Source organism: Hemicordylus capensis, chromosome 3 (assembly GCF_027244095.1).
Source record: "Hemicordylus capensis ecotype Gifberg chromosome 3, rHemCap1.1.pri, whole genome shotgun sequence".
Taxonomy (NCBI): Eukaryota; Metazoa; Chordata; class Lepidosauria; order Squamata; family Cordylidae; genus Hemicordylus; species Hemicordylus capensis.
In genome coordinates, this window is record NC_069659.1 from 24,430,555 (window position 1) to 24,457,628 (window position 27,074).

Here is a 27,074-nt window from a genome sequence, read left to right on the forward strand (position 1 = left end):
AAACCTGCAGCAAATTTGTAAAAAGCCTCTCTATTGTCAAGCAAAGGAGGGTTATCTAGTAAGCTGGGACCATCTATTAATAGTGAAAGAGGCAAATATTTTAGCTCTTGTAGTCCTTATCTCTCCTTTCCAGCCATCAATACACAATCAGGGATCAGCTATGCTGGAACTACTTTTGACTCCATTCTGCAATAATTAGATGAATGGCATTTCAGGCTTCATCTGACACCTGGAGGCTGAGATGGGAGGTAAACATGCATGAAATTTCTCCTCTTTTCAAGTTTTCATCTCTTCCTCCTCCTTTCTTCCCTGATAGCATTTACAAATGTTTCCGTTGTTACCTTTCTCAGAGTAGTCATTAGGGAATGGAATCTCTTTATTGTTCGGCATGTTAGTGAAAATAAACAAATGCCAGCTATCACTAATTTCCACACGCTATTAGCTATAAAGGCTCTCTTTCTCTATTTGTTGTTGTTGTTGTTTTCCTTGTGATTTTAGCTCAAGCTGTCTTGAATGGCTTCTGTTCCATTGTAATTGTGAGAATGACAAATATTCCTGAGAGACTTTCTGTGGTAGGCAATTGGCAAGCATACCATACAAGAGTCTGGGCTTTTAGTTACAGATTAATGAATTATTAATTGTGTTTATTTGGAACTGCCAATCACCACAGGCGCCTGGAATTACAATCTAAACTGGGGGAAAGCACCATACATGTCTGTCAAACTCAGACCATGTGTTTTGGTGGTTCGAGTGACAGAAATTTCTAAAGAAAGAAACGGCCCAGTGAACAAAGTCTTCATACAGAGGTGTCTACACCTATTCCCATTTTGTAATCCATTGTTATTAATTCATTATTCATGTATGGAGTGTATTGGTTGCATGCTTTCTCCTCAATGGCTCCCTGAAGAATTTAAAAGTAAGCTTAGCCCGCTCTCCCTGCACACAAGCAGAAAGCTGTCCCTGAGCGGCTGGATCGGCCGCTCACATGACTCCTGGGAATCGGGGCTGCTTGGCCTCTGGGAGTCCTGGGAGTGTGCGGGCCATCCCAGGGAAACTCCCAAGGCTGGGAGGCTCATTGCAGCCTCCCAATCGGGGGTCTATTCATGTGTCACTGTGGCACACAATCAACTAGATGGGGTTGGAGGAGCACTTGCTCCACTAACCTCATTTAAGGGGAGGGGTATTTTGTGCGGTTTGCTTCAGGAAGCCGCCACAGCTCCTGTGGCAGCACACGACCAGGAGGAACCAGGCTAGGCTCCCGTAGCCCGGTTCCTCCTGGCAGGGGCACAGCTAGGGGAGAGGGGGCCTATGTTCATTCTTCTCTCTGGTGGCCCCCCCAGAGTGAGGGAGATAATGAAGTCAAAAGCTATGCTCTACCCAGGTTTGGGAGCTGGGTGTGCTCCCAAATTTGGTTGTGTGGAAGCAAGGGAGGAGGAAAACCTGGGTAGAAGCAATTGTGTGGAAGCAAGGCAGGAGGTAAAGCTACGCAGTTTTAATACCTACTTTGCTTCCATATAATGAGGCTGATTTCACAAGCAGGCTTGGCTGCCTGTGAGAACCGGTGGGAGCTGTGGGGCTCTCAGTGGTGCTGTGGTGGCAAACCTGCCTGAGGAGCCCACCAGTTAGCAAAGTTTAAGGGCATGAGTGTGCCCTTAACTTAGGCACAGGAGTGGGCTCCCAGCTGTCACTGGGTGGATCCCCACAATGTACCGTGCACTCATGTGGTGCATTGTGGAGTTTCTGGGAGCCAGGACAACACATCCTGACCCCTGCACCTTCATACTGCCTGGGGCAGCAGGTGATCATCTGGGTGCATGATTTGACACCCTGAAAAGCCTGGACCTGGCAGCCAGATCATCTGGGGGAAGGCAAGCTCCTGTTGCTTTCCTCTTACCTTGCTCTTACCCATCCAAAAATTGAGAGCACACACCTGGTTAGAACATAGTTATAGATTGTGTGAATGACCTCAGTGTCGCAAGCTTGAGAGCTTAGAAGGATATATCAGTCAGCCAGTGGTGAAAACCTGAAATTTTAGAAAAAACTTCACTAGGAGGTGAAATGTCATGGGGCATTCACATTCTTGCCAATCACAATGTGAAGTACATTCTGTAATTTGGATACCAGAACAGAGTTTCTGCACCAGATTCTGCATCTTTGCTGAACTCACCTGGGTGAATAAATGGGCAGAGAGCAAATCTCAGGGAATCGGGGGAATGTATGGGAAGGAGACTGCTGGGAATCTTCAGGTGTCCTTTGGATTATAGAAAGCAAGCAGGCAGACTCCTTCTGCATGCCAGCTGATATGGTAAATCTGCACCTATCCAAATAAATATCATGGAATGAAAATATACGATTATTTTGGATTTTATACCAGGTGGTCACAGCCTAAGTAGAGATGTGCACAAAACTGGTTCAGCTGGTTGGTTCGAATTCTAACCAGGTTCAAACTGGGAGTGGGAGGTTTGGTTTTGATTTTGCTCCCCCCCCTCCCCAGTTCAGTTAGAATTTGAACCATTTCAAACCGGTTTGAATCTCCAAAAGTGGGTGGGGTGGTAGTTGGCACCGGTTTGATCCAGATCAAACTGGTTTGAACTTCCAAAAGTGGGTGGGGTGGTGTTTGGCACCCATGGGTACCTACCACCCAATCCCCAAAGCAATCGGACACTCGTACGATTTTTTATGAATTTTTGGAATTTTTTTCTCATAGGGTATAATGGGACTTGAACCAGCCCATTATTCCCTATTGTGGAGCACCCATGGGTGCAAACTACCATCCAAACCCCCAAGCAATCGATCACTCCTACGATTACTGGAGTGGCTCAGAGTGAGTGGTGGTGTAGTGTACAAAGGGTGCCAACCACCCCTAAGGGTTGCTAACCCATGGGGTACAGGGTTTTGTTGTTTCTGGAGTGTTCTGAGTGTTCTGAAGTGTTCTGAGTGTAGAAAATGAGATTTTCAATGACAAACCATGAATCCACTCTCTTTTACTACCAGAGAATCTACACTCAGAACACCTCAGAAACAACAAAACCCTGTGCCCCATGGGTTAGCAACCCATGGGGGTGGTAGGCACCCTCTGTGCACTACACCACCACTCTCTCTGGGCTACCCCAGCACCCCGCAAGTGCAGTTATGGGGCTGCTGAAACCTCCATTCTTCCTTATGGAGAAAAACCTTAAAGACACGTAAACTTCAAAAATCACTTTAAAATCAGCACTTTGCCCAATTCCTTTCAAATAATTCTGGTAGCTTCCTTGACCCCCTGGGAACTACCACCCACCACACTCCACTCTAGGTCACCCCTTTCCCCCTGACATGAAGCAATACTTTTGCTGGAATCCTCATTATTCCCTATGAGGAATTTTAATAATTTTAAAATTCACCAATAAATGGAGGAGTGTCCGATTGCCTTGGGGTTTCATGAGGGTGCCTACCATCCACCCCACATTTGTGCCCCTAAGTGCTCCACAATAGGGAATAATGGGCTGGTTCGAGTCCCATTATACCCTATGAGAAAAAAATTCCAAAAATTCATTAAAAATTGTACGAGTGTCCGATTGCTTTGGGGATTGGGTGGTAGGTACCCATGGGTGCCAAACACCACCCCACCCACCTTTTGAGGTTCAAACCAGTTTGAACCAGTTCAAACCGGTTTGAACCAACCCCATCCAGTTTGGTTCAAATTTGAACCTGCAGCTCAAACCTGATGGCTGGTTTGGTTCAAATTCAAACCATCGAACTGAACCAGTTTGAATTTGAACTGGTTTGAATTCGAACCATTTGCACATCCCTAAGCCTAAGGTGAATGTATGAAGTTGCCTTATTAAGCCTTGGCCCATGTGGTTTAGTGTTCTATATTTCAACTGACAATGATCTTCTGTAGGCTGGTCAATAAGCAGGAGGCATTTTCATTTGCATTGCTTTTCACTCTCTCTCAATCCTTCTATAACCCACTGTGCCCCCCTAAATGCAATGTATCGGGATAGAACAGGATAGCATGCAGCATGGGGGGAATACAAACACGATGGAGGGACTGGCAAAAATCAACCCTCCCCTCATGTGAACAAAAGTGCCTTCCATACTCAGAGGAAAAAACTAGGGAGGTCATCCACACAATTAAATACCGAGCCGGGTCTCACGATTCGTGAGACCTGGTTTCTTCGGATGAGCAGGGAGAGTGGGCTAAGCGGGCTCACGAGTGGAGAGGCATACTGGGGAGACCCCAGGAGTCGGAAGGCGGCTACTCACGATTCTAAAAACCAGGTTTGCAGAGCGCTCGCTCTGCAAACCTGGTTTGGGGGCAGGGGTTCTTGAGCGGGTTACCCGCTCTAGAACCACCGGGCTTGCAGCCGAGCCCAGTGGTTCTGATGACCTGCAAAAATCGGGCTAGGCTCTCCTAGCCCAATTTTTGCAGATTGTCAGAATAGCCCCACTGTGTTCTATCTGGGTTTGGGAGCTGTGTGTGCTCCCAATTTTTGGTTGTGTGGAAGCAAGGTAAGAGGAAAACGTGGGCAGAAGTTATTGAGGTGCATCTCACGAGCAGTGGGAAGCACTGAGAGAGTGGGATTAGCCTGCTCTCCCTGCAGACAATCAAGAGGCAGCCCTGGGCTGCCGGATCGGCCTCTCACAGGACTGCTGGCTCCATCACAGAGCCGGTGGGGACTGCGGGGATCGGGGGCTGCATGGCCCCCAGAAGTTCCAGGATACCCCACGTGAGTGCACGGGGCATCCTAGAGAGACCCCCGAGCCCAGGAGGGTGCAAGCAGCCTCCCAGTAAGGTTCTCCTTGTGTGTCGTGGTGGTGCAGAGCCGCGCCATGGCAGCACACGATTAAGAAACCTGGGTTAGTGGAGTGCTCGTTCTGCTAACCTTGGCTGGGGAGGGGCTACTTTGGTGGGCTAGGCACCAGAGAACCACTGGGCTCTCCCACAAGCCCACTGATTCTCACGATGGGGAAAAACTGGGCTGAGCTTCTTTAGCCTGGTTTTTCACCATCGTGAGAATAGCCTCACTGTGTGGAAGCAATGTAGGAGGAAAAGTTACCCAGGTTTCCCTCTTATTCCACACAACCAAAAATTGGGAGCACACACAGCTCTCAAACCTGGGTAGAACACAGTTTTTGATTGTGTGAATGGCCTGATTTTCCACATCTGCCCCCATCCTATTGTTTGAGAACATTTAGCCAGAGATGCCAGATACTAAATCCAGGACTGCTTGCATGCAAAGCACATGCTCTTCCATTGGTGGCTTAGCCCACTCTCCCTGCACATGGGCAAAGAGCCATCTCTGAGTGGCCTGATCACCCACACGACTGCCGGCTCTGTCATGAAGCCGGAAGGGGCAGCGAGGACTGGGGGCCATCAGGTGTGCGGGGCATTCTGGGGAGACCCCCAAGGTTGGGGTCTCCTCATGAGTCATTGCAGTGCACTCTGCTAACCATGTTTACGGGGAGGGGTACTTAGTGCGGTTTGCTGCCTTGATACAGCACATAACCACAGGAAAGCCAAATTTCCTGCAGTTGTGAGAATAGCCTCTTCCACTGCTATACACACACACACACACACACACACACACACACACACACACACACACACACAGTTTCTATACCGCCTTTCCAAAAATGGCTCGGGGCGGTTTACACAGAGAAATAATAAATAAATAAAATGGTCCCTCTCCCCAAAGGGCTCACAATCTAAAAAGAAACACAAGATAGATACCAGCAACAGTCACTGGAGGTACTGTGCTGGGGGTGGATAGGGCCAGTGACTCTCCCCCCGCTAAATAAAGAGAATCACCACATTAAAAGGTGCCTCTTTGCCAAGCTAGCAGGGGTGTGGTTTATGCTGTGGTTATGAATTCCTCAAAACTAAGGAAAAGATGTCAGGGTCCGTCTCACAAGTAGGGTTAAATATGCCAAAGTTGGTGGGTATATAATAGGTAAAGGTAAAGAGTGCAATCAAGTCGATTTCGACTCCTGGCACCCACAGAGCCCTGTGGTTTTCTTTGGTAGAATACAGGAGGGGTTTACCATTGCCTCCTCCCACGTAGTATGAGATGATGCCTTTCAGCATTTTCCAATATCGCTGCTGCCCGATATAGGTATTTCCCATAATCTGGGAAGCATACTAGCGGGGATTCGAACTGGCAACCTTCTGCTTGTTAGTGAAACATTTCCCCGCTGCACAACTTAAGCTGACGGTGGGTACATACAACATGCCAATTTTGGTATATCCTCCTCAACATCTCCTCAACATCAACAATGAGAGAGGCCCGGCTGTCGTGCACTCGGGACAGGGCCTTTTCTGTTGCTGCCCCCAGACTCTGGAATGCTCTCCCAGTGGCCATTCGTTCCTCAGACTCCATCACGGCTTTTAGAAAGCGTGTAAAGACTTGGCTTTTTACCCAGGCTTTTACATAATCGTTTTTACTGCTGCTGTGGGTGTTTTTATCTGTTGTATTGTTTTATGCCTGTTTTTATATGTTTTTATACTTTTAGCATGATGTTTTTATTGTGTTTTTATTGTATGTTTTTAACTTTTGTAAACTGCCTTGGGGTTATTTTTTATTGAAAGGCGGTATAAAAATGCAAAAATTAAATAAATAAATAAACATCTGTAATCGGGAGTGCAAACGTTTCTGGAGCTCTGATGGCTTGGTGGAATTGCCAGTTCAATGTGTCGAGTGAAGCCACCCTATAAGTTTGTGTTGTAAGCCACTTTGGTGTTTTAAAATCAGAAATGTGGTATTTATTAAAATAAATCAAACATTCCCCTTGAACAGATTAAAACAATTTCTTTTTATATTTAGGTTAGGGTGACCAATTTGGTTTCTGTAATCATGTACCTGGGGTTATGATACATGTATCAAATTGAATGGATCCATTCTTCATTGCTTCTTTGAAGCCTCCTTTGTGTGGCCACCTGTTCATGAGTTTGACCCCAGTTTTTCCTCAAAATCAGCCCTATTCAAGATCTTTCACATCATCCCCTTGCTTGTCACATTTGATTTGCCAGAAATTTGCTTCAGCATAGTTTTCAGAGTTTTGTTGCATTTCAGAGAAGGGCAGGGGTCCGTATCACTCTGTATAAAATTGAAAATTTTCTCTCTATTCTGAATACATTTTTTCTGATGTTCCCAACTGAATACTGAGAACTGAATATTGAGAACTGAATACTGAGAGTTGGTTTGTAATTTAAAATAACAGCAATAGATACCAGATTAAAATATTACGATTACTACTACTGATAATAACAATAACAACAACAACTACTACTACTAGCTGATCTGGCGCAGAGCATCCTAGTTCTCCTGTCTCTCTTCCCTATCTTCATTTCCACCACCCACTTCAGCTCCAGTCCGTTCTCCCCCTCCCAGTTTGCTTTCCCTCACTGGCCAGCCTGGCCGACACTTTCCCTCCCCGCCAGCCAGCCACCGCTGCCACCATCATTTTCTCCCCATCCTCATCACTATCCAGGCAGATGCTTGCGAACTCTCGCGAGAGCTACCACACATGGGATGAGCGATAGGTATGCCTTGGAGTAGTATATGTAAAGATAGTTATATACGGCTTTTCAACAAAAAGTTCTCAAAGATACTTACATAGAAAAAAGAAGACGAATGAGATCCCCTGTCCCCAAAGCACTCACAATGTATAAAGAATTACGCAGCAGTCACTGGGAAGATGCTGTGCCAAGGCTGAAGAGGGACAGCTGCTCTCCCCCTGCTAAATATAAAATTCACCACTTTAAAAGGTACCTCTTTCCCCAGTTAGCTGGAAGGTTATTAGATATAATCAATCGTTATGAATTATTTCTGATAAGGTACTAGATAATAATATATATATTAAATATATTTGTGTGTATTTGTGTATGCATATTAGATAGGTAGACTGATGGATCTGGGTAAATAAGCTGAGTAGATAGATAATATTACATATTTTTATTTTTACTTTTTGGTATGTGATGACTGTCGGCATTCACATCTGGATATTGGCAATTCCAGACAAACCCACACAGAATAGATGAGGTCGGGAGGATTCCCAAAGCTTCTTGGAGCCAAGTGGTTCAGCCAGAGTGGGAGGCCCACCTACCATAGGCTTTCTTTTCCCTGGAAGGGAAAAAGAGGGAGAGCTAACGTGAACATTATGAAGAATTTTAGTTAGATTCATTGAATGGGTTGGAAGTGGGCTAATAAACTGAGATTCAATCCAGGCAAGACGGAGGTGTTGACAGTAGGAGATGGAATTTGACTAGTTCTGGATGGAGTTGCACTCACCGTGAAAGGTGTGCAGCCTGAGGACATTGCTGGACCCGGCTCTGCTTTTAGATGCCCAGGTGGAGGCAGTAGCTAGGGATGCCTTTGCACAGCTTCAGCTAGTGTGCCAGGTGCATCCCTTTCTCAAGAAGGCAGATCTGGCCACAGTTACCCATGCCTTAGTCACGTCACGGCTGGATTACTGTAATGTGTTCTATGTGGGGCTGCCCTTGAATAATATCAGAAACTGCAGCTAGTACAAAATTTGGCAATAAGGATTTTATCTGGAACTGCCTGCTGGGATCACATAACACCCATTTTGAAAGAGCTACATTGGTTGCCAGTTTGTTTCCAGGTCCAATTCAAGGTGCTGGTTTTTGACCTTTAAAGCCCTTAATGGTTTGGGTCCTGGATATCTGAAGGACCCCCTGCTCCCTAGGGTTACTCTCTGCATGACTGAGTCATCAGAGGGTGGTGTTCTGCTCCACTTGCCAACAATGAGGGAGGCTCAACTGTCATGCACGCAGGACAGGACCTTCTTAGTTCTTGACCCTCAGACTTTGGAATGCTCTGTTGGTGGACATCTGCTGCTCAGTCTCCATCATAATTTTTAGAAAGCAGGTGAAATATTGGCTTTTTACCCAGGCGTTTATATGAGTGCTGTTTTTGTTGCTGCTGCTTGGTTTTTTATGGATATATATATATATATATATATATATATATACACACACTTTTAATTAGATTTGTATTTTTTATATTACAGTGTAATGTATTTATTGTGTAACTGTTTTATTGGTTTAAGTATTTTGTAAACTGCCTTGAGATGGTTTTAATGAAAGGCAGTATAAAAATCAAATAAATAAATAATTAAAATTTCCCAGATAATTTACTTACATTTTATCCCGCATATTTGCTTCTCCTATATCTTCCTTTTTACAAAGTGACATGTTATCTTCTCAGAAACTGAGATAAAAAGGAAAAAAGGGCATCTTTTAGCATTTCTAGGAATTGTGCTCTTGAACAACCAATACATACATAATTTTTTCCCTCTTTTTTACAATAAAGCCAAAGCACTGCATATTTTATTTCCCCGGTCTTCCTACTTAAAGTCTGCCAGAGTCACAAAGGAGAAATATCTGCATATACATATATCTACATATATATTCATCTCAGATATAACATCCACATGACTAGTGACTTAGGCAAGAATATATGAAGATTCATTAAAGCAGGTTACAACTTGCTTTTGAATAGTGATTTGCAATTTGGGAGCAATTTGCTTTGAAATCATTAAAACTTTACAACCAAACTCTCCTTGAAAAATTGGCTTATTACCTCATCATGAGAGGGGTGGGGGGAGTTAAATCTTGAAAGAGATTTGTTAATGGCCTAGGCAATGACATTAAAAAAAGTTTCAGCATTTCTCCAGCTGTAATTGATAGCAGTAAAGTTGATGCAGCCTACAATTAAAACAAGATAAAAGTCTACTTAAATCTATTCAAAGTTTGTGGTACCAAATTGCACAGAAACTTTTGCAGCTCCTGAAATATGTTCAAAAGAAGAGGATTCTTCCTTTCATCTGAAATATAGGGAAATATAGCAAGCTCTCCCTTAACCTCTCTCTCTCTTTTTTTGCTCATCTGGCACTCACAGCTGTCAGACTGTGGGGAGCCTGCAGAGGGGAGGGGGGATCTCCATGATGGACCACCCACTCACCCAGTGCATCACAGTACTTCCAGGGGCCAGGATGACACATCCTGGCCCCAGAGGCATAACTAGGGAAAACAGCGCCCAGGGCAAGCACTGAAATGGCGCCCCCCTGCCCCCCAACATACTGCATTATACTTAGGTTTTTCCTCACAAGCGCCCGCCGCCGCCAAGCCAGGCCACTGACTGGCCGCCAGGCGCCAGCAAAGCAATGGGGGGGCGCGGGCGGCGCGGAAGGGACCGCTCGTGGGGGAGGGGGCGCTGACGCGCTCCCTTGACTGCTGCAGCGCTGCTGCACCGAGCAGGAAACATTTGTATTAACAAAAAAAATTTTAAAAATTGTAAAAAAAAAATTTGTCATGGCTGCGCCCCCCACGTGACCAGAAAAGATGGCGCCCGGGGCACGTGCCCCCCCTGCCCCCCCTATAGTTACGCCTCTGCCTGGCCCCCAACCCTCACCACTGCCTTGTTGTGTGGGTAATCATCTGGGTGCTCAGGGAGCACAGCCAGCAATGCTACTGCGGTCGTCTGCGGGGAAGGTAGGTTTAACCCACCTTTCCTGCAGCCTACTCTAGAGCTCTTCTCATGGATCATGAGAAGAGGCTCATTGGATGATAAAGGTAAAGTGTGCTGTCAGGTCGGTTTTGACTCCTGGCGCCCACAGAGCCTTGTGGTTTTCTTTTGGTAGAATATAGGAGGGGTTTACCATTGCCTCCTCCCACGCAGTGTGAGATGATGCCTTTCAGAATCTTCCTATATTGCTGCTGCCCAATATAGTACCAGTGGTGAATCAAACCGGCAACCTTCTGCTTGTTAGTCGAGCATTTCCCCACTGCGCCGCTTAAGGTGACTACAAGGCTATTCACACGATGGGAGAACCACCAGGCTCTCATTGCGAGCCCAGTAGTTCTTCAGTGGGTAACCCACTAAACTATCCCGGTGCTTAAACCAGGTTTGTGGAGTGAGCGCTCCACAAACCTGTTTTTTTCAATCGTGTTCTGCCACGGCGCGGCTCCACGCCGCAGCAACTCACGAGTAGACCCCCAACCGGGAGGCTGAAAAGCAGACTCCCGGCTTGGGGGTCTCTCCAGCATTCCCTGCGCACTCGGCCAGGGCAATCTGGATCTTCCGGGGGCCGCGTGGCCTCTGATCCTCCCAGCCCCCGCCGGCTCCATGATGGTGCCAGCAGTTGTGTGGCAGTTGTGTGGCCGCCCACACAATACGGCAGTTGTGTGGGCGGCCGCTGCAGCCACCCGGAGCAGACTGCTTGCTTGTGTGCGGGCTTAGCCCACTCTCCACACTAACCCTCCCCAGGCAGCTCCCACTGATCATGGGAACCGCCTCTACCTCTCTCTAATCCAAGCCATATTTAAGAGGGGAGCAAAAACACTTCCTATCAGATGATAAAGGAATAGCCAAAATGTTTCACATGTGGGAAATTTATTATTATAAAATGAGGAGCTGGAGAGGCGAACTTTACCCACAGGTATATTCCAGGACGGAGGAAGCACCATGAGAAAGCATACTAAGCCATTTCCTCCCTTTCAGCTGTGTTTCACAATCTTTGGTGACAAGGTGTGAAACTGCTAGCAAAGGGATGGGTGTCAAGGGAGGAGGGAACGTGTCCCTGTTGTTGAGTCGACCATGCTGCCACTCCTACATTGAAACAAGATGGCAGCCACTCAAATTACAAGCACCACCTCTTTAGACTCATGCATGGGACAGTATAAAAATGTAATGCATTAAAAAAAATGTTTACAATCCTATACAAGCCAAAGTCACGGTAAGGAGGTCTAAGTGGATCCAGATGAAGGTATTTTTATTTTAATCCAGATGGAGGTATTTTTATTTTAGTGGTCACTGAAATTATAAGCACAACTTTAAAAAGCATGCTTTTACCATCTGATACAAAACAAACTAACAGTATCTGGGAGAAGATCCTAGGGGGTCCTGTTGAGGGTATTATTATTACAATCCATTATCTTGAAACAATATGATGGCAACTCCATGTATAAGTGCTACCCTTTTAGAACTAATTTGTTTAGAGTCCAGTGCAAACAAAAGTTACAGTACATGGGAGGAAGATCAAAGGGAGGTATCTCTTTATTGTGGTCCATCATCCTGACGGAGGTATCTTAATTTTGGTCCATTGTCTTGAAAACAGAGACGGGATTTCTATGATTTGGACATAGAAAGAAGTGAAAAGTAGTCTCAGTTTTACTTTGAACTTTTTGTTCATTTCTGAATTCTGCACAGAGAACTGTACATGATTTCAGGTCCTTCAGGCCATGCATAGGTTTTTCTCCCTCTAGATTACATCAACACACATGTGTATTAATAAAACAATGAAAAATAGCATTCTTAATGTGCTATTTTATGTGCTTACTCATAATCATGAGTAAGCACTCATGGTTGCATCACAGTTCTTGTTCTGTTCTCAAAAGAAGATGTGCATTGGATGTGCACAGATGTACAACTGTGCATGCCTCAGTTCAGAAATTAATTTTAGAAATTCTCCTAGTTTAAGGGGAATTTAAGAGAAGAAGAATACAGGGCAGAGCAAACACAATCAAAACCTGCGAAAACCTGGATAGCTTTTCCTCCTACCTTGCTTCCACACAATCACGCCTACCCAGGTTTTCCTCCTACCTTGCTTCCACACAACTGAAAAGCTCCCAAACCTGGGTAGAACACCCTTTTTGATTGTGTGAATGACCTCATTGTCTATTTGCTTGTCTGAATCTAGTCATTATTGCTATAGAAGGAAATGTTTGCTTCACGTTTTATTGCACTTCTACAATTCTGTTTCTTTGGGCTCCTGAAAGATAGATGTTTGGTTTAAATGCCATGGCTTAATTGTTGGGAAATCTTCTTTCCAATAGACACGAAATGTCCATGACAGCAGCTGCGCTTATTAAATATTCTCCGTTGAAAGTGAAATATATCAAGCAGTTCATGAGCCTTAATAGTGATTACACTTTATTGCTGCTTAGACGATTAAGTACTTAAATTAGCAGGTAACAGGATCTATATTCTTAATGGCAGGAGAGTGCTAATCATGACTTCACTCAATATTTCAGCCCTGTTCCAACAATTTCATGGAGGAAAGTTAATGGTCCTAACCCAAGTAAAGCCCGTCTGCGGAAGTCCCAAGCCATGCTTGAAATCCCAAATGTTCAGCTAGAAGATGCAGGGACGTATGAATGCAAGGCCGAAAACTCCCGTGGAAGGAACGTCTTCAGAGGACAGCTGCAAGTATACAGTATGTTTTGAAGTTTTTGTTTTGCAAACTGGAACATCGCTCCAATCTTTGTTAGGGCTGCAACATTCAATGGATGACAAGAATATTTGACAAATAAAAAGGTCCTGATAAATCAGGCAGCAGCTTCTTTTAAAAAAAAATGTGTATAATTTTCAATACAATGAATTAACTGAAAACTACAGATAGTTCTCTCACATAGGAGGGAATGCATCTTCTGAAATGTTGCCTGCTGCACACAGGATACACAGTATACATCATCAAAAAACCAAGGGCAGAAGCCTGACAAGTTTTGTGCTTGCATATTATGAGAAAAGATGTTTCTCTACGTGATTTGAGCTATTTCGCAGTGGTGCACAACTGCTAGTGGAAAACCTTTTCTGAGCTATGTACAAGGTTGTGCAACAGTTAGCCACTACCCCATGTTGCTACATGCTATGCAACGTGTGCAACATTGTCTCCAGTGTATCATGCAGTGTGTTGTACAAAAATTAGCTACTGCGGTATGCTGTACTACAGATCATCCAACCATGTCTGCTAGCACAAGAACTAGTCTGGAACAAAGGGCGGTGTACACAACAGAATAAAAGTCGAACTTCCAGTTCATGAAGTCTGGCAGTGAGCCTGACTTCCAATGAGAGGTGGGGGCGATATGCCAGCATTGATTGTGTGGTCCAAACTTGCCAGTGTCAGCATATTCACTTCTGGTTGCAGAGGCATGAGTGGTTTCTGCTATGTCCGCATTACACTGCGGGACGTGTAAGCCATTGGTGTTTTTTTTAGCAATGTGCACATTTATCTGATTAATTAGTTGAACAGTCAATGATTAATTAAGTGTGATTTATTTAGTCAGGTGAGAGCTCTGATCTGGCTAAAAATAGCTGTAGCCAAACAGAAAGCAAATGTTGGCAAAAATGCTGTGCCAGAGGAAAAGCAACTAGAGAGTTAATTTCAGAAGAACAGGAGTGGGTTGGGTAAGTGTAAAGCACTCCTCTTCCCACTGCCCCACCTGCCTCTCAATGTCCCTTTGCAGATGAGAAGCCGTGGCCATAGTAGCTCTATCCAGACACAAGTACAGTGTGTAAACATGGCTGGGAGTCCTGCCCTGACCCCATCAGTCATTCATGGCAACACACCACTCATGTTACAGCAGCTTTCATCTAAAGAGACAAACGCCATAGCCAGGATGGTGGGTGCTTTCATGATCGAGAGGTCCAATTGCCCAAGTCTCCCAATCACAGATGTGCCTGCCATCCCAGATATGGCATTCGCCTCTTCAGACATACACTGCTGTAACTATGACTGGTGTGCTGCCACAAATGACTCATGGGGTTAGGGCAGGACTTCTGGCCCTGTTTTACATGCTGTATTGGGTGCCGCATCTTTCTACCATATTTACCCCAATAGATGGCAACTTTAAACTTAATGATGATGCCTTACAACAGGGTTTCTTAATCTTGGGCCCCCAGATGTTGTTGGACTACAACTCCCATCATCCCCAGATATGGCCTTTGTGACTGTGGATGATGGGAGTTGTAGTCGGAAATCATCTGGGGGCCCAAGGTTAAGAAACCCTGCCTTACAAGATAGAAATTGTATTTACCCAAAAGGATTCTGAATGTAAGATGACCCCCCACCCCATATTTAACAGGGAAGAAATGAGGGGAAACCTTTTCTTATATTCAGGTAAATATGGTAATAACATCTGAATAGGACCAGTCTGTAACCATGAACAAGCCATTAAACTGTGGGTTCTGAGCTGAGCTTATCATAAAGAATAGAGCATACTCCATCCAGCATTAAACCTTGTCTTACATTCAGGTAAATATGGTAATAACATCTGAATAGGACCAGTCTGGAACCATGAACAAGCCATTAAACTGTGGGTTCTGAGCTGAGCTTATCATAAAGAATAGAGCATACTCCATCCAGCATGAAACCATGAAGAGGAGTGATTTGTGAGGAGTGATGATATGAATCAGAGGAGTTTGTTGAGTGAATTAGGTACTTATCAGCAGGAAGTAGCTTAGTCTGAACATTCACATTTCTCCAACGTGAGACTAATATAAGATATCCAGCAAAGAAGAGACAACTGCAGCAATAACTAATGCTGTGAGTGTTGATGATTTCCTTTCAGAGAATTATGGTTGTTTCGGCTTGAAGCATATCTTGGTCGAGAGCCTGATACGGCCATCATAAATTCTTCTTCTTATAGGTCCACTGACTTATTTGTAAACAACCATCTCTTACAAGAGGTCCCATGGACAGCTTCAAACTGGGTTATGGGATTAAGCCTGTCATTCCGGGGGAATACTCCAATTTGCATTCATCCTTAGGTACTAGCTTTTCTGTCTGCCTTAATCATGCTCAGTTTGTCAGTTGAATTTGATCCAGTTCACCGTGGATGCTTTGGGGAATGCCCAGATTGCAGAGAGCCAGCCTGTCGGCTCTCATGCAGTCACAGGGCTGATTTGATTCCCATCTTACCGAACGCTGACAACCAGATGTACCATGATTGCCTGATTCAGCTGACACACTGGAAACCTTTGCTGCATCTGTCTCAGCTACTTGGCTTGACATTCAGCCCTGCGAGTGACAAAAAAGCACTTCACGTTCAATCCTGCTAGGCCCAAGATTTCAATCCTGCTAGGCCCTGCTCACTTGGCTAGGCTCTGCACTTTGTCCTCCCCTGTCACTTAGTCACCTGTGATTTCTGAAGTGTTTATTGTTGTGTCTGATGGAATGTGTGGTTTGGGCTGGTGATTTTCAAATGTGTCTGCTTCTGAGAACACAGGAACATCGGACCCATGGAACAGAACACAGGCCAACCATTGGTTCATGTGCATCAGTATTCTCTACACTGACTGGCAGCAGTTTATCCAAAGTTGCAGGCAGGAATCTCTCCCATCCCTACCTGGAGGTGCCAGGGAGTGAACCTGGGACCTTCTGCATGCAAAGCAGATGCTCTGCCACTAAGCTTCAGCGCCAGCATTGTCCTTTCTGCCAAAGAACTCTGGCACATTGCAGAGAGTTCTGGATAATGCTAGAAGATGCACATTCAGTTTTCACAGTGTGCTGCCTGGGCACTCTGTCCAACAGGGGTGCTCTTACCCCTGGACTTCGGGGCCAAAGTCCAGGGCTCCCACATCCCCTGGGGACCTCCAAATTTGCTTTGGTCTGTACTGGCCCACACTGAGCCGGGCGGCTGAGGGTGATTATGAACTGTTCTGGGAGCTTTAGATTCAGAGGGGGGAGTGGGGAAAGAAATATGGGGGATGAGGATAGGGGGATGATGCTTAAATTACAGGGGGGGGGGACTCCAGCAAGGGGGGAGGCTCCAAAGGCCTTTAGGTCCAGGCTCCAAAATTACCTAAGTGTACCTCTGCTGTCCAATACTTTATAACCCCCCACACTGGTTGACTTGCCTTGCATTGACTGAGGAAACAGAAGTCAGTCCTTGAGATTATGGCATTAAATCCAAACTGTAACCATAAGCGTCATAATACTTTTAAGTAAAAAAGGTTAGTCCATTGCTATCAGGTTCAGAGGCAGCTCAGAAGCAGGGAGGCCTCTGGAGAGAGGAACGGGTTTCCGAGCTTCTCCCTGCTTCTGAGCCCAATGGCAAGCATGCCCCCGTCCCCACAAGCAGTGGTGGGTAGCAACGGGGGTGGGCAGCAGAGGAGGGGCCTTGACAAGTGGGGAGCAGGTGGGGGGAGCATCAAGTGACCATGACAGCACGGGCAGTGGGAAGGCCCAGGAGCCAGCTGCCATGCCGTTGGGGGCAGGAGTGGTGGGGCAGGTGGTGGGGCAACAAGAGCAGCTGGCAAGCGAGTGAGAGGGCCCCCAGACCCTGGGAGGCCCATGTTATTTTTGTTGTTTTTCTTTAAAATATTTCTATACCGCCCAAAACTTGTGTCTCTGGGAGGTTTACAATTAAAATCATTTAAAACATTAAATCAATTAACGATTAGAACCATTTAAAAGATTAAAAACATTTAAAACCCAGTATTAAAATTATTGAAAACTATAAATCTAATTAAAAGCCTGAGTGAATAAATGTGTCTTCATTGCCTTTTTAAAAGTTTCCAGAGATGGGGAGGCTCTTATTTCAACAGGAAGGACATTCCAAAGTCCAGGGTTAGCATATTCCCTGCCTAATGAGCAAAGAGGTGCCTTTTAAAAGTGGTGCTTCTCTTTATTTAGCAGGGGGAGAGCAACTGGCCCTATCCATCCCCAGCACAGCAACCCTCCAGTGGCTGTTGTTACTGTTGTCTGTCTTATGTTTCTTTTTTAAGCTGTGAGCCCTTTGGGGACAGGGAGCCATTTATATTTATCTATATATCTATTTATTCCTATGTAAACCGCTTTGGGAACATTTTGTTGGAAATCGGTATATAAATATTCATCATATTTGTATTGGTTCCACAGCAACATTGGAACGCCAGTAGGTCCACCCCTGAAAGTGCCAAATTTGCCTGAATCCAAGACTAGTCCCCCCCCCCAAGTTCTTTGACGTTAGAAATGGGAGGGGGGGTCTTCTTATAATCAGAGTTCTCTTCCTTTCAGGTAAATACAGGTATAACCCTTTGTAAAAGGAGGATGTCTTAAATCTTCAATTAACAGTGGGCAACATCCAAACTAAGCAAGTCATGCCTAGCTTGCCTCATTGGTTTCAGTGGTGCTTAGTCACCACTCACTCATCTGAATGTTCCCCACTGTTTGGATTCCACCCCCACCCCCACCCCAGAGGACCATGACTGTCTGCTGTTTTATAGCTACTAAGGAATAAACTATTAGAGAGCTCAGGAGGGGAGATTTCTTTATCTGCCTCAGCTATAGTGGAAGTGCACAGCTAAGGGAGCGCTGCTAATTAATATTGTCTGGAAACATGGAGTTAGAGTTCTAAATAAAGTACTTTCTTTAGGACTCTTTAGTTTTAGGACTCTTTTAGTTTTAGGACTCTTTAGTTTATCCGCAAGATAGATAAGACCTATCATGTCTCATTGCTAGCTACATACAGGAAGAGATGTAGGGAGAAGAAGGTAGTCTCTCCAGGTGACAGAGTGACACTTCAGTCCAACAAAGGGGAATCAGAGTAGAGAAAGCCAGGGGTGTATCTAAGGTAGGGCAGGCAGGGCACGTGCCCCGGGCGCCACTTGAAGGGGGCGCCATTTTGAAAATTAAATAAATAAAAAATGGCCACCAAAAACAAAATGGCCACCGTGCATGCTCAAATGGCCTCTGTGAGGCCATAGGCCATGCCAGGACTCGCAGAGGCCATTTGAGCAGGTGTGGCGGCCATCTTGTTTTCAGCTGCCATAAAAAAAAAAGTTATTTTTAAAAATGGCCACCGCACATGCTCAAATGGTCCCTGTGAGGCCCTAGAGGCCAGTGGGGGGAGGGGGAACCTTTGCAGACCCCCTCACGGCCCTTAGGAAGCCCCACCCAAAGGGGCTACATGTTAAAAAAATAAATAATAATATAATATAAGTCACTGTACACATATTCAGATTGCACTATGTACAGAGAATCAGGGCTTGTGAATACTGAGCTGAAGCTTATGAGCTAGGATTGTATTCATTTGCTCTTATTTTGCTTCTTGTGATAAATGAGTTAAATGTGATGTCTTAATAATATGCCTATTAATGGTGAGTTTGTCTTTGAATCAGTATGAAATCCTTAGTATTAAGCCCCACTGGGAGTTTCTTGCTCTCTTTCTCTCCTTTTAACTGTCTTTCTGAAAGACTAGAATATATTCCAAGCAGTGACACAGTTTACTCTGCATATCCTTTAATTATTTTCAGAGTATCTGGGAAAAGTCAAATTCTCCATTTATTTTTAAAATTTACGTAATAGTGATGCTACAATGCATAGTAGAGAATTAGACAGGCACTTCTGTTTAGTTTTCCAAGTACACCTCCACATAGTATTTGGATATTTCATGAGCCCCAGCATACTGAAATTTGTAGTTTTCCAGCATTTTTTGGTCTGGTTACATGCACTGCTAAATAGTTTTTGAAAGATTAAAAGATTAATGAGCTTGACATGCATTTTTCAGCTGATATTATGGTAAAGTTATCTGAAAGATGGGTGTCAGATGCTTGGACAGGGGGCGCAATTTCAGTGCTTGCCCTAGGCTCTATTTTCCCTAGATACGCCTCTGGAGAAAGCATCATCAGAGAGGGAATGCCCTTACTGGCTATTTCTACTCAAATTCCCTAGTGATCAATAGGGTTGCTGGTGCTAAGAGTTGATGTCATCAGCAGATGCATCTCCATCATGATCTTTGATATGAGAGATGGGGGGGCGTGATATGCTGGTTGTAGCTTGGTTTAAGTCACTTTGATTTCTTGGATAGGCCCTAGATCTGTGGAAGGTGTATAACAGTGATAAGTTACTTTCTTGGGGTGGGGGAGGGACTGGCAGTGTCTTGGCTGTTGGTAAAATGGTATACTTGAATTAGGGACATGCATAAACAGTTTGACTGGTTTGAACTCAAACCGGACTGGCCCCTCCAAAAGGGGTGCCAGTCTGAGTTCGAACTGAACTGACCCCGGTTCAAATGGAACTGGTTTTGAACCATTTCAGTAGTTTGAGGGGTATGCTTGTAAAGGGGGATCTGGTGAGTACTGGCACCATCAAATTTGCATCATCACACAAATGGCCTCTGTGCATGCGTGCAGCTGAAACTGGGGATGCACAGAAGCACCGGACCCAGACCAGAGTTTAAAGGAGCCTCTACTGCCAGCATTGGCAGTAAGGTGCCTTCATGCCACCTACCCTGGTGCCATTAGAAATATTTCAAAGGCAATGTTCCTCCCTTTGCTTTTAAAGGGGTATCTAGTGATGCAAATTCGTGTCATCACACAAATGGCCTCCACGCATGAAGGGAGGCTGGAACCAGGCCACACTGGACTGCTTGAGCACCAGACCCAGTCTGGAGTTTAGAGGAGCCAGCACAGGTGGTAAGCTGTCCTCTCGCCACCACCCACCCGCCCACCATTAGAAGTGTTTTAAAGATAGGGTTTTTCCCTTTGCTTGTAAGGGGGACTGCTCAGCAGATTAGAAAGGAGAGCTGGTCTTGTGGTAGCAAGCATGACTTGTCCCCTTAGCTAAGCAGGGTCTGGTTGCATATGAAAGGGAGACTTGATATGTGAGCACTGTAAGATATTCCCCTTAAGGGATGGAGCTGCTCTGGGAAGAGCAGAAGGTTCCAAGTTCCCTCCCTGGCATCTCCAAGATAGGGCTGACAGAGATTCCTGCCTGCAACCTTGGAGAAGCCGCTGTCAGTCTGTGTAGACAATACTGAGCTAGATGGACCTATGTTCTGACTCAGTATATGGCAGCTTCCTATGTTCCTAGATTCCCCATTACAAGCATACTCCTTGAAACGAACCAGTTTGGCACGGTTCGAGCCTCAAACTGAACCAGGGGCCGGTTCCAAACCAGTTCGGCCTAGTTCAAAACTCAAACCAAACCAGGGGCCATTGCAACCTGAACCGGCTCACAGACTGGAAGTCTGGTTCAAATTCAGTTTGAATTCGAACTGAACTGCTTGAATAAGTTATGTGCACATCCCTAACCTGAATCCAGTTTTGGAGCTTACAGCATAGGAAGTACAACAATTTGCAATATGAAATACTTCCAACTTCCACCACTAGCTGACTGCTGGTATTGGACTCCCCTTGCTCTGCCTTCTCCTTCTTAAACAAGAACATAGGAAGCTGCCTTTTACCAAGTCAGATCATTGGTTCATCTAGCACAATATTGTCTACATTGACTGGCTGTGGATCTCCAAGGTTACAGGCAGGAATTTCTCCCAGCCCTACCCTGCCAGAGTGTGAACTTGGGACCTTCTGCATGCAAACATGCAGATTCTCTTCCACTGAGTGATGGCCCCATCCTTTAAGGGGAATATCTTGCAGTATTCACACATGTAGTCTCCCATTCAAATGCAAACCAGGACAGACCCTGCTTAGCAAAGGGGATAATTCAGGCTCACTACCACAAGATCAGCTCTCCTCCCCTTCTTCTGGTTTTGCAACTACTACTCCAAAAATGTTATTTGTGTTGTAACTCTGCAGAGCTTACCAAATGTAAACAGCACCAGACTTGAAACAAACTTCATAGGTTAGGGAGTTTGTCAAGGCTTTCCATCTCCAGGAAGAGTCTTGTTTGAAAGTAACCAATTTCAGGTTGGGGGACACAAAAATGAGAGGGAGGGAGGGAGGGAGAGTGCTGCAAGGTGATTTGGTGGAGAGGTCAAACCTGCACAAAGCATTGAGGAACAACAGCATGACAAAATTAGAAAGCACAGGAAAAGGCGAGAAATGTTCGTTTTTATACTGATAAGAGTTACGTATTTTTGTTTCCCAGTGGGAGAGGACAGCACTAAGGCCTGCCCTGAAAAAATGGTAGGTAGGTTTGGCCAACCTGGGCCTGCCCTGGGCTAGTTTGGGATGGGACAGCTGCTGGCAAATGTGATAATGAAGGGATCATTAAAATAGTGCACCTGCCATGACGTCAACAAAGGGTGTCCCATTATGCTCTTAGTGCGCCCCTTTATGACAGGACATGGCAGGAGCACATCAGGACACCCTCTGCTGACCTCACAGTGGGCGCACTCTTGGGTGACCACTTTTTAAATCACTTGAACTGTGCTGTCTAAGGTTCATTCCAGTCCTCTTACTTTAGCCACTGGGGGGTCTTGGTACATATGTGCAAGTCAGATACTGTGCAGCCAAAACGATGGTTGTACTTCCCCTCCATTCAAAAGAACCATCTGAGAATACATTAAAACTACTTTCTTTATTATTTATTTATTTATTTATTTTAAAATAATCCTGAGAACATTTTAGTAATTACATGCCAACAAAACACTCCAGACCCGAACATCTTATCAGCAGAAGCCTAATGTTCCCAAATACGTCTAATTAATGTGAACAATTGGCTGACTTGGTTAGTCTCATTAATTTTTGCTTTCTCATAAATGATGAATGATGCCCATTTATCACAAAAACGAGTCTTTGCTTGAGCTGTTCTCTGTTAGTCACATATAAAGTAGTATAATTTTTGCAATTTACTATAATTTTGTTCAGTTCTTTTATTCTAGGACTCTTTCGACCTTTCCAATATTTATTATTTTTTGTTGAAAGTAAGATATCATTTATCATTCCTGTTTGATTTTTGGCACCAATTATTTGAATTGCATTTCTAAAACTGGTAAGACCATTAAAATGATATAAAATGGGCTTCAAGATAATGCACAAGATGCCGCCTTCTCTGCTCTTTGACCACACCCAGATTCTATAAAGGTTTCCAGGAGTGCCCCAAGATCTTTCAGCATCTAAAGAAGATCGCCAACTGCAGCATATTTACCTCCCTCCCAGACTTTCCAGGGTCTGCCCATCCACTAGACAGATCTAGGCAGTCACCTAGGGACCCAATTCTTGGAGGGTGCAGGGAAGGGGTTGGCACAGGCTGCTATGGTAAATATACACTGCAGCTGGAGCAAGGAGAACAGTAAGGAAGGAGATTATACTTTTAAAAATCTGTAGGATTGCCTCCACTGCCCCAGCTCCACATGAAATCACCTCAACTGCTCAATTGGCTGGTGTGCATGCACAGCAGCCATTTGTGGAGTTAGACCAATAGGTTACAAAATATAATTTTCACTCAATGTGGAGGGGTACCAAAGTCATACTTCGACAATGGCTCCAACCACCCTGGGGCCATTCTTGTGTCTCTCACCCCTGCCCCCTTGCCTGGAAACGGTTGCACCCACTGAAGCCAGGTGGACACCTTCTCTTTTGTGGAACTGAATTGCAATTTGGTGGCAAGTACTACATTTTGTTATAATTAACTGATCTGGATTTTTAACCTTCCTAATTTCTGAGTAGGTTATAATAGATGTAAACATACACAATGGAAATAAAAATTATACTTAGGCAAGAAAAGAATATACAGTGTTGATACTCAGACACATACTATTCCATTTCCCTCTCTGGCATATCTGCTTCCACTCACACATATCTCTTTGTTTGGGAACCCTTTCTCCACTCTCCATTGTGCCTCCCCGACATAAACATCTTCCAAAATCACTAATACTTCAATATATTAAAGGAATCAATCCTGCACCCCACCACATCCCAGGGATCATTTGGGCTCTCTTTTATGGCACAGATTTGGTGACATAACCACCCAGAAATGTGCATTTGGGGCATTATAAATGAATGAATGAATGAATGAATGAATAAATAGAACACTTCATTTTGTAAGTGTTATATGCTTGCATGCAGAAAATGGCAAGGCTGTGAAATAACAAAGTTGTACTCATTCCTTATATCTCAAATGTTTATTATATAAATTTATGATTAAATTTTACCATAAAATTCAACATTGTTGTTAAAGTTTACATTCCAGTGAGCTATAAATAAAACCAATTTTATCAATGAATGTATCAGGCAATGAGGCAATTCTCATAATCGCCAAAAAGCGGGCTAAGGGAGCCTAGCCCACTTTTTGGAGAGTATGAGAACCACCAGGCTTGCAGGCAAACCCGGTGTCCTCAAAGTGGGTATCTGGCTTACGGAGTCCTCCCCTTAGATGAGGTTAGCGAAGCAAGTGCTTCACTAACCCCATCTATTTGATCATGTGTTGCAGCGCCGCAGCTCCACACCGTGGCAACACATGAGGAGACACCCACCGGGAGGCTGAAACAAGATTCCTGGCCCTGGGGGTCTCTCCAGGATGTCCCATGCACTTGCGCAGGGCATCCTGGAACTTCCCGGGGCCATGCGGCCCCTGATCCCTGCAGCCCCAGCCAGCTCCGTGATGGAACCGGCAGTCGTGTGGGTGGCCAATCCAGCCACCCAGGGCTTCCTGCCTGATCATCTGCAAGGAGAGTGGGCTAAGCCCACTCTCCCCTCAAACCCTCTGAAGGCGGGTCTCACCAATCATGAAACCTGCCTCAATATTTTTATCCTAGCTTGTTTATAATATATAAGATCTGATAGAAATGGATTGGTCTAGATATGGCTACATCAATCAGGTTATATTTATTGATAATCATATGTATTAATGGTGGCGATACTGATGTCCATGTTGAAGCAATACAGAGGGGCTAGTCACATGATTGCATGGGCAGATGGGTGGGTGGGTGGGGTGGGGGAAGGTAAGGTTTAATTCGTAGTGGGACTGGTGCTTTTTAATTTATTCATAAATGATCTAGAAGTAGGGGTAAGCAGCGAGGTGACCCAATTTTCAGATACCAAACTCTTTCGGGTAGTGAAACCCAAAATGGATTGTGAGGAGCTCTAGAAGGATCTCTCCAAACTGGGTGAGTGGGCAGCAAAATGGCAAATGTGGTTCAGTATTGGCAAGTGTAAAGTGCTGCACATTGAGATGAAAAACCTCAACTTCAAGTATACTTTGATGGGATCTGTGCTGTCAGTGACTGACCAGGAGAGGGATCTTGGGGTCATGGTGGACAGCTCTTTGAAAGTGTCAACTCAATGTGCAGCAGCTGTGAAAAAGGCCAATTCCATGCTAGAGATCATTAGGAAGGGGATTGAAAATAAAACTGCTAATATTTTATTTATTCTAAAATAAATGCCAACTCAATGTGCAACAGCTGTGAAAAAGACCAATTCCATGCTAGGGAATGCCCCCCCCACACACACACACACAAAGACTCAAAGAAGCCCCCTGGAGGGGGTGAGTCCAAAGAAATTTCTTTAAAAAAACATATTCGCGAACCCACCCACTCCATGCCAAACGAAACCGGGCGGGGGGCAGTTTCGAGGGTGGCAAAACCAAACTGGCCAAGTCCAGTTTTTATTTATTTATTTATTTATTTTTGCATTTTTATACCGCCTTTCGTTAAAATATAGCCCCAAGGCGGTTTACAAAAGTTAAAAACATACAATAAAAACACAATAAAAACAACATGCTAAGAGTATAAAAACATATAAAAACAGGCATAAAACAATACAAGAAATAAAAACACCCAGAAGCAGCAGTAAAAACGATTATGTAAAAGCCTGGGTAAAAAGCCAAGTCTTTACAAGCTTTCTAAAAGCCATGATGGAGTCCGAGGAGCGAATGACCACTGGGAGAGCATTCCAGAGTCTGGGGGCAGCAACAGAGAAGGCCCTGTCCCGAGTGCACGACAGCCGGGCCTCTCTCATTGTCGGCACCCGGAGCAGGGCCCCCTCAGATGTCCTCGTCAAGCGGGCAGCAACCCTTGGGAGCAGGCGGTCCCTCAAATACCCTGGGCCCAAACCGTTTAGGGCTTTAAAGGTCAAAACCAGCACCTTGAATTGGACCCGGAAACGAACCGGTAGCCAGTGCAGTTCTTTCAAAATGGGGGTGATATGTTCCCAACGGGCAGCTCTGGATAACACCCTCGCTGCCGCGTTTTGCACTAGCTGCAGTTTCCGGATATTCTTCAAGGGCAGCCCCACGTAGAGCGCGTTACAGTAATCCAGCCGCGACGTGACTAAGGCGTGGGTAACCGTGGCCAGATCTGCCTTCTCGAGAAAGGGACGCAGCTGGCGCACCAGCCGAAGCCGTGCAAAGGCACCCCTGGCCACCGCCTCCACCTGAGCTTCCAAAAGCAGAGCCGGGTCCAGTAGTACCCCCAAGCTGCGTACTTGTTCCTTCAAGGGGAGTGCAACCCCATCCAGAACTGGTAAAATCTCCACATCCCGATTGGCTCTCCTACTGACCAACAGCACCTCCGTCTTATCCGGATTCAATTTCAGTTTGTTAGCCCACATCCAACCCATCACGGCCTCCAGTCCCCGGTTCAGGACATCCACCGCCTCCCTAGGATCAGATGACAAGGAGAGATAGAGCTGAGTGTCATCCGCATATTGCTGACAACTCAGTCCAAATCCCCGGATGACCTCTCCCAGCGGCTTCATGTAGATGTTAAACAGCATGGGGGACAAGACCGAACCCTGCGGGACCCCACAGGCCAACGGCCACGGGGCCGAGCAGTAGTCCCCCAGCACCACCTTCTGGACCCTCCCCTCAAGAAAGGACCGGAACCACTGCAACGCAGTGCCTCCGATTCCCATACTCGAGAGGCGGCCCAGAAGGATACCATGGTCGATGGTATCGAACGCCGCTGAGAGGTCCAGCAGAACCAACAGGGACGCACTCCCCCTGTCTAGTTCCCGGCGTAGGTCATCCACTAGAGCGACCAAGGCAGTCTCAGTCCCATACCCGGGGCGGAAGCCAGATTGAAAAGGGTCCAGATAATCCGTATCATCCAAGACCCTCTGCAGCTGGGACGCCACCACACGCTCCATCACCTTGCCCAAAAAGGGCAGGTTAGACACAGGTCTATAGTTGTCCAGGCTGGAGGGATCAAGGGAGGGCTTTTTTAATAAAGGTCTTACCACCGCCTCCTTAAGGCACGATGGCATCCTGCCCTCCCTTAACGAAGCATTAACCATCACCTCCAGCCATCTACCTGTCCCCTCCCTGGCAGCTTTTATTAGCCATGAAGGGCAAGGGTCAAGAGCGCACGAAGTCGCCCGCACACTGCCCAGGATCTTGTCCACATCCTCAGGCCGCACCAACCGAAAAGAATCCAACACAACGGGACCAGATGGTACCAAAGGCACGTCTGCCGGAACTGACAAAACTCTGGAGTCCAGGTCAGCACGGATGCAAGCGACTTTATCTGCAAAATGACAGGCAAACCGATCACAAAGAGCTGTAGATGGCTCCTCCCGCATTGTCCGGGGGGATGTGTGGAGCAATGTTTTCACCACACGAAACAGCTCTGTTTGCCTGCACTGAGCAGACGCAATGGAGGCGGAGAAAAAACGTTTCTTCGCCGCCCC

At 45.5% G+C, this 27,074-nt stretch overlaps 1 protein-coding gene across 7 annotated transcripts in view; it reads left to right on the forward strand.

The window, feature by feature from the left end:
• CNTN5 (contactin 5) overlaps positions 1-27,074 on the forward strand; it is a 1,193,410-nt gene that overhangs the window by 923,660 nt on the left and 242,676 nt on the right. For all 7 annotated transcript variants that reach the window (XM_053307214.1, XM_053307213.1, XM_053307217.1 and 4 more), the window contains one exon: positions 13,040-13,221. In XM_053307214.1, the coding sequence (XP_053163189.1) occupies positions 13,040-13,221 (182 nt within the window). The remainder of the gene's footprint in view (positions 1-13,039; positions 13,222-27,074) is intronic.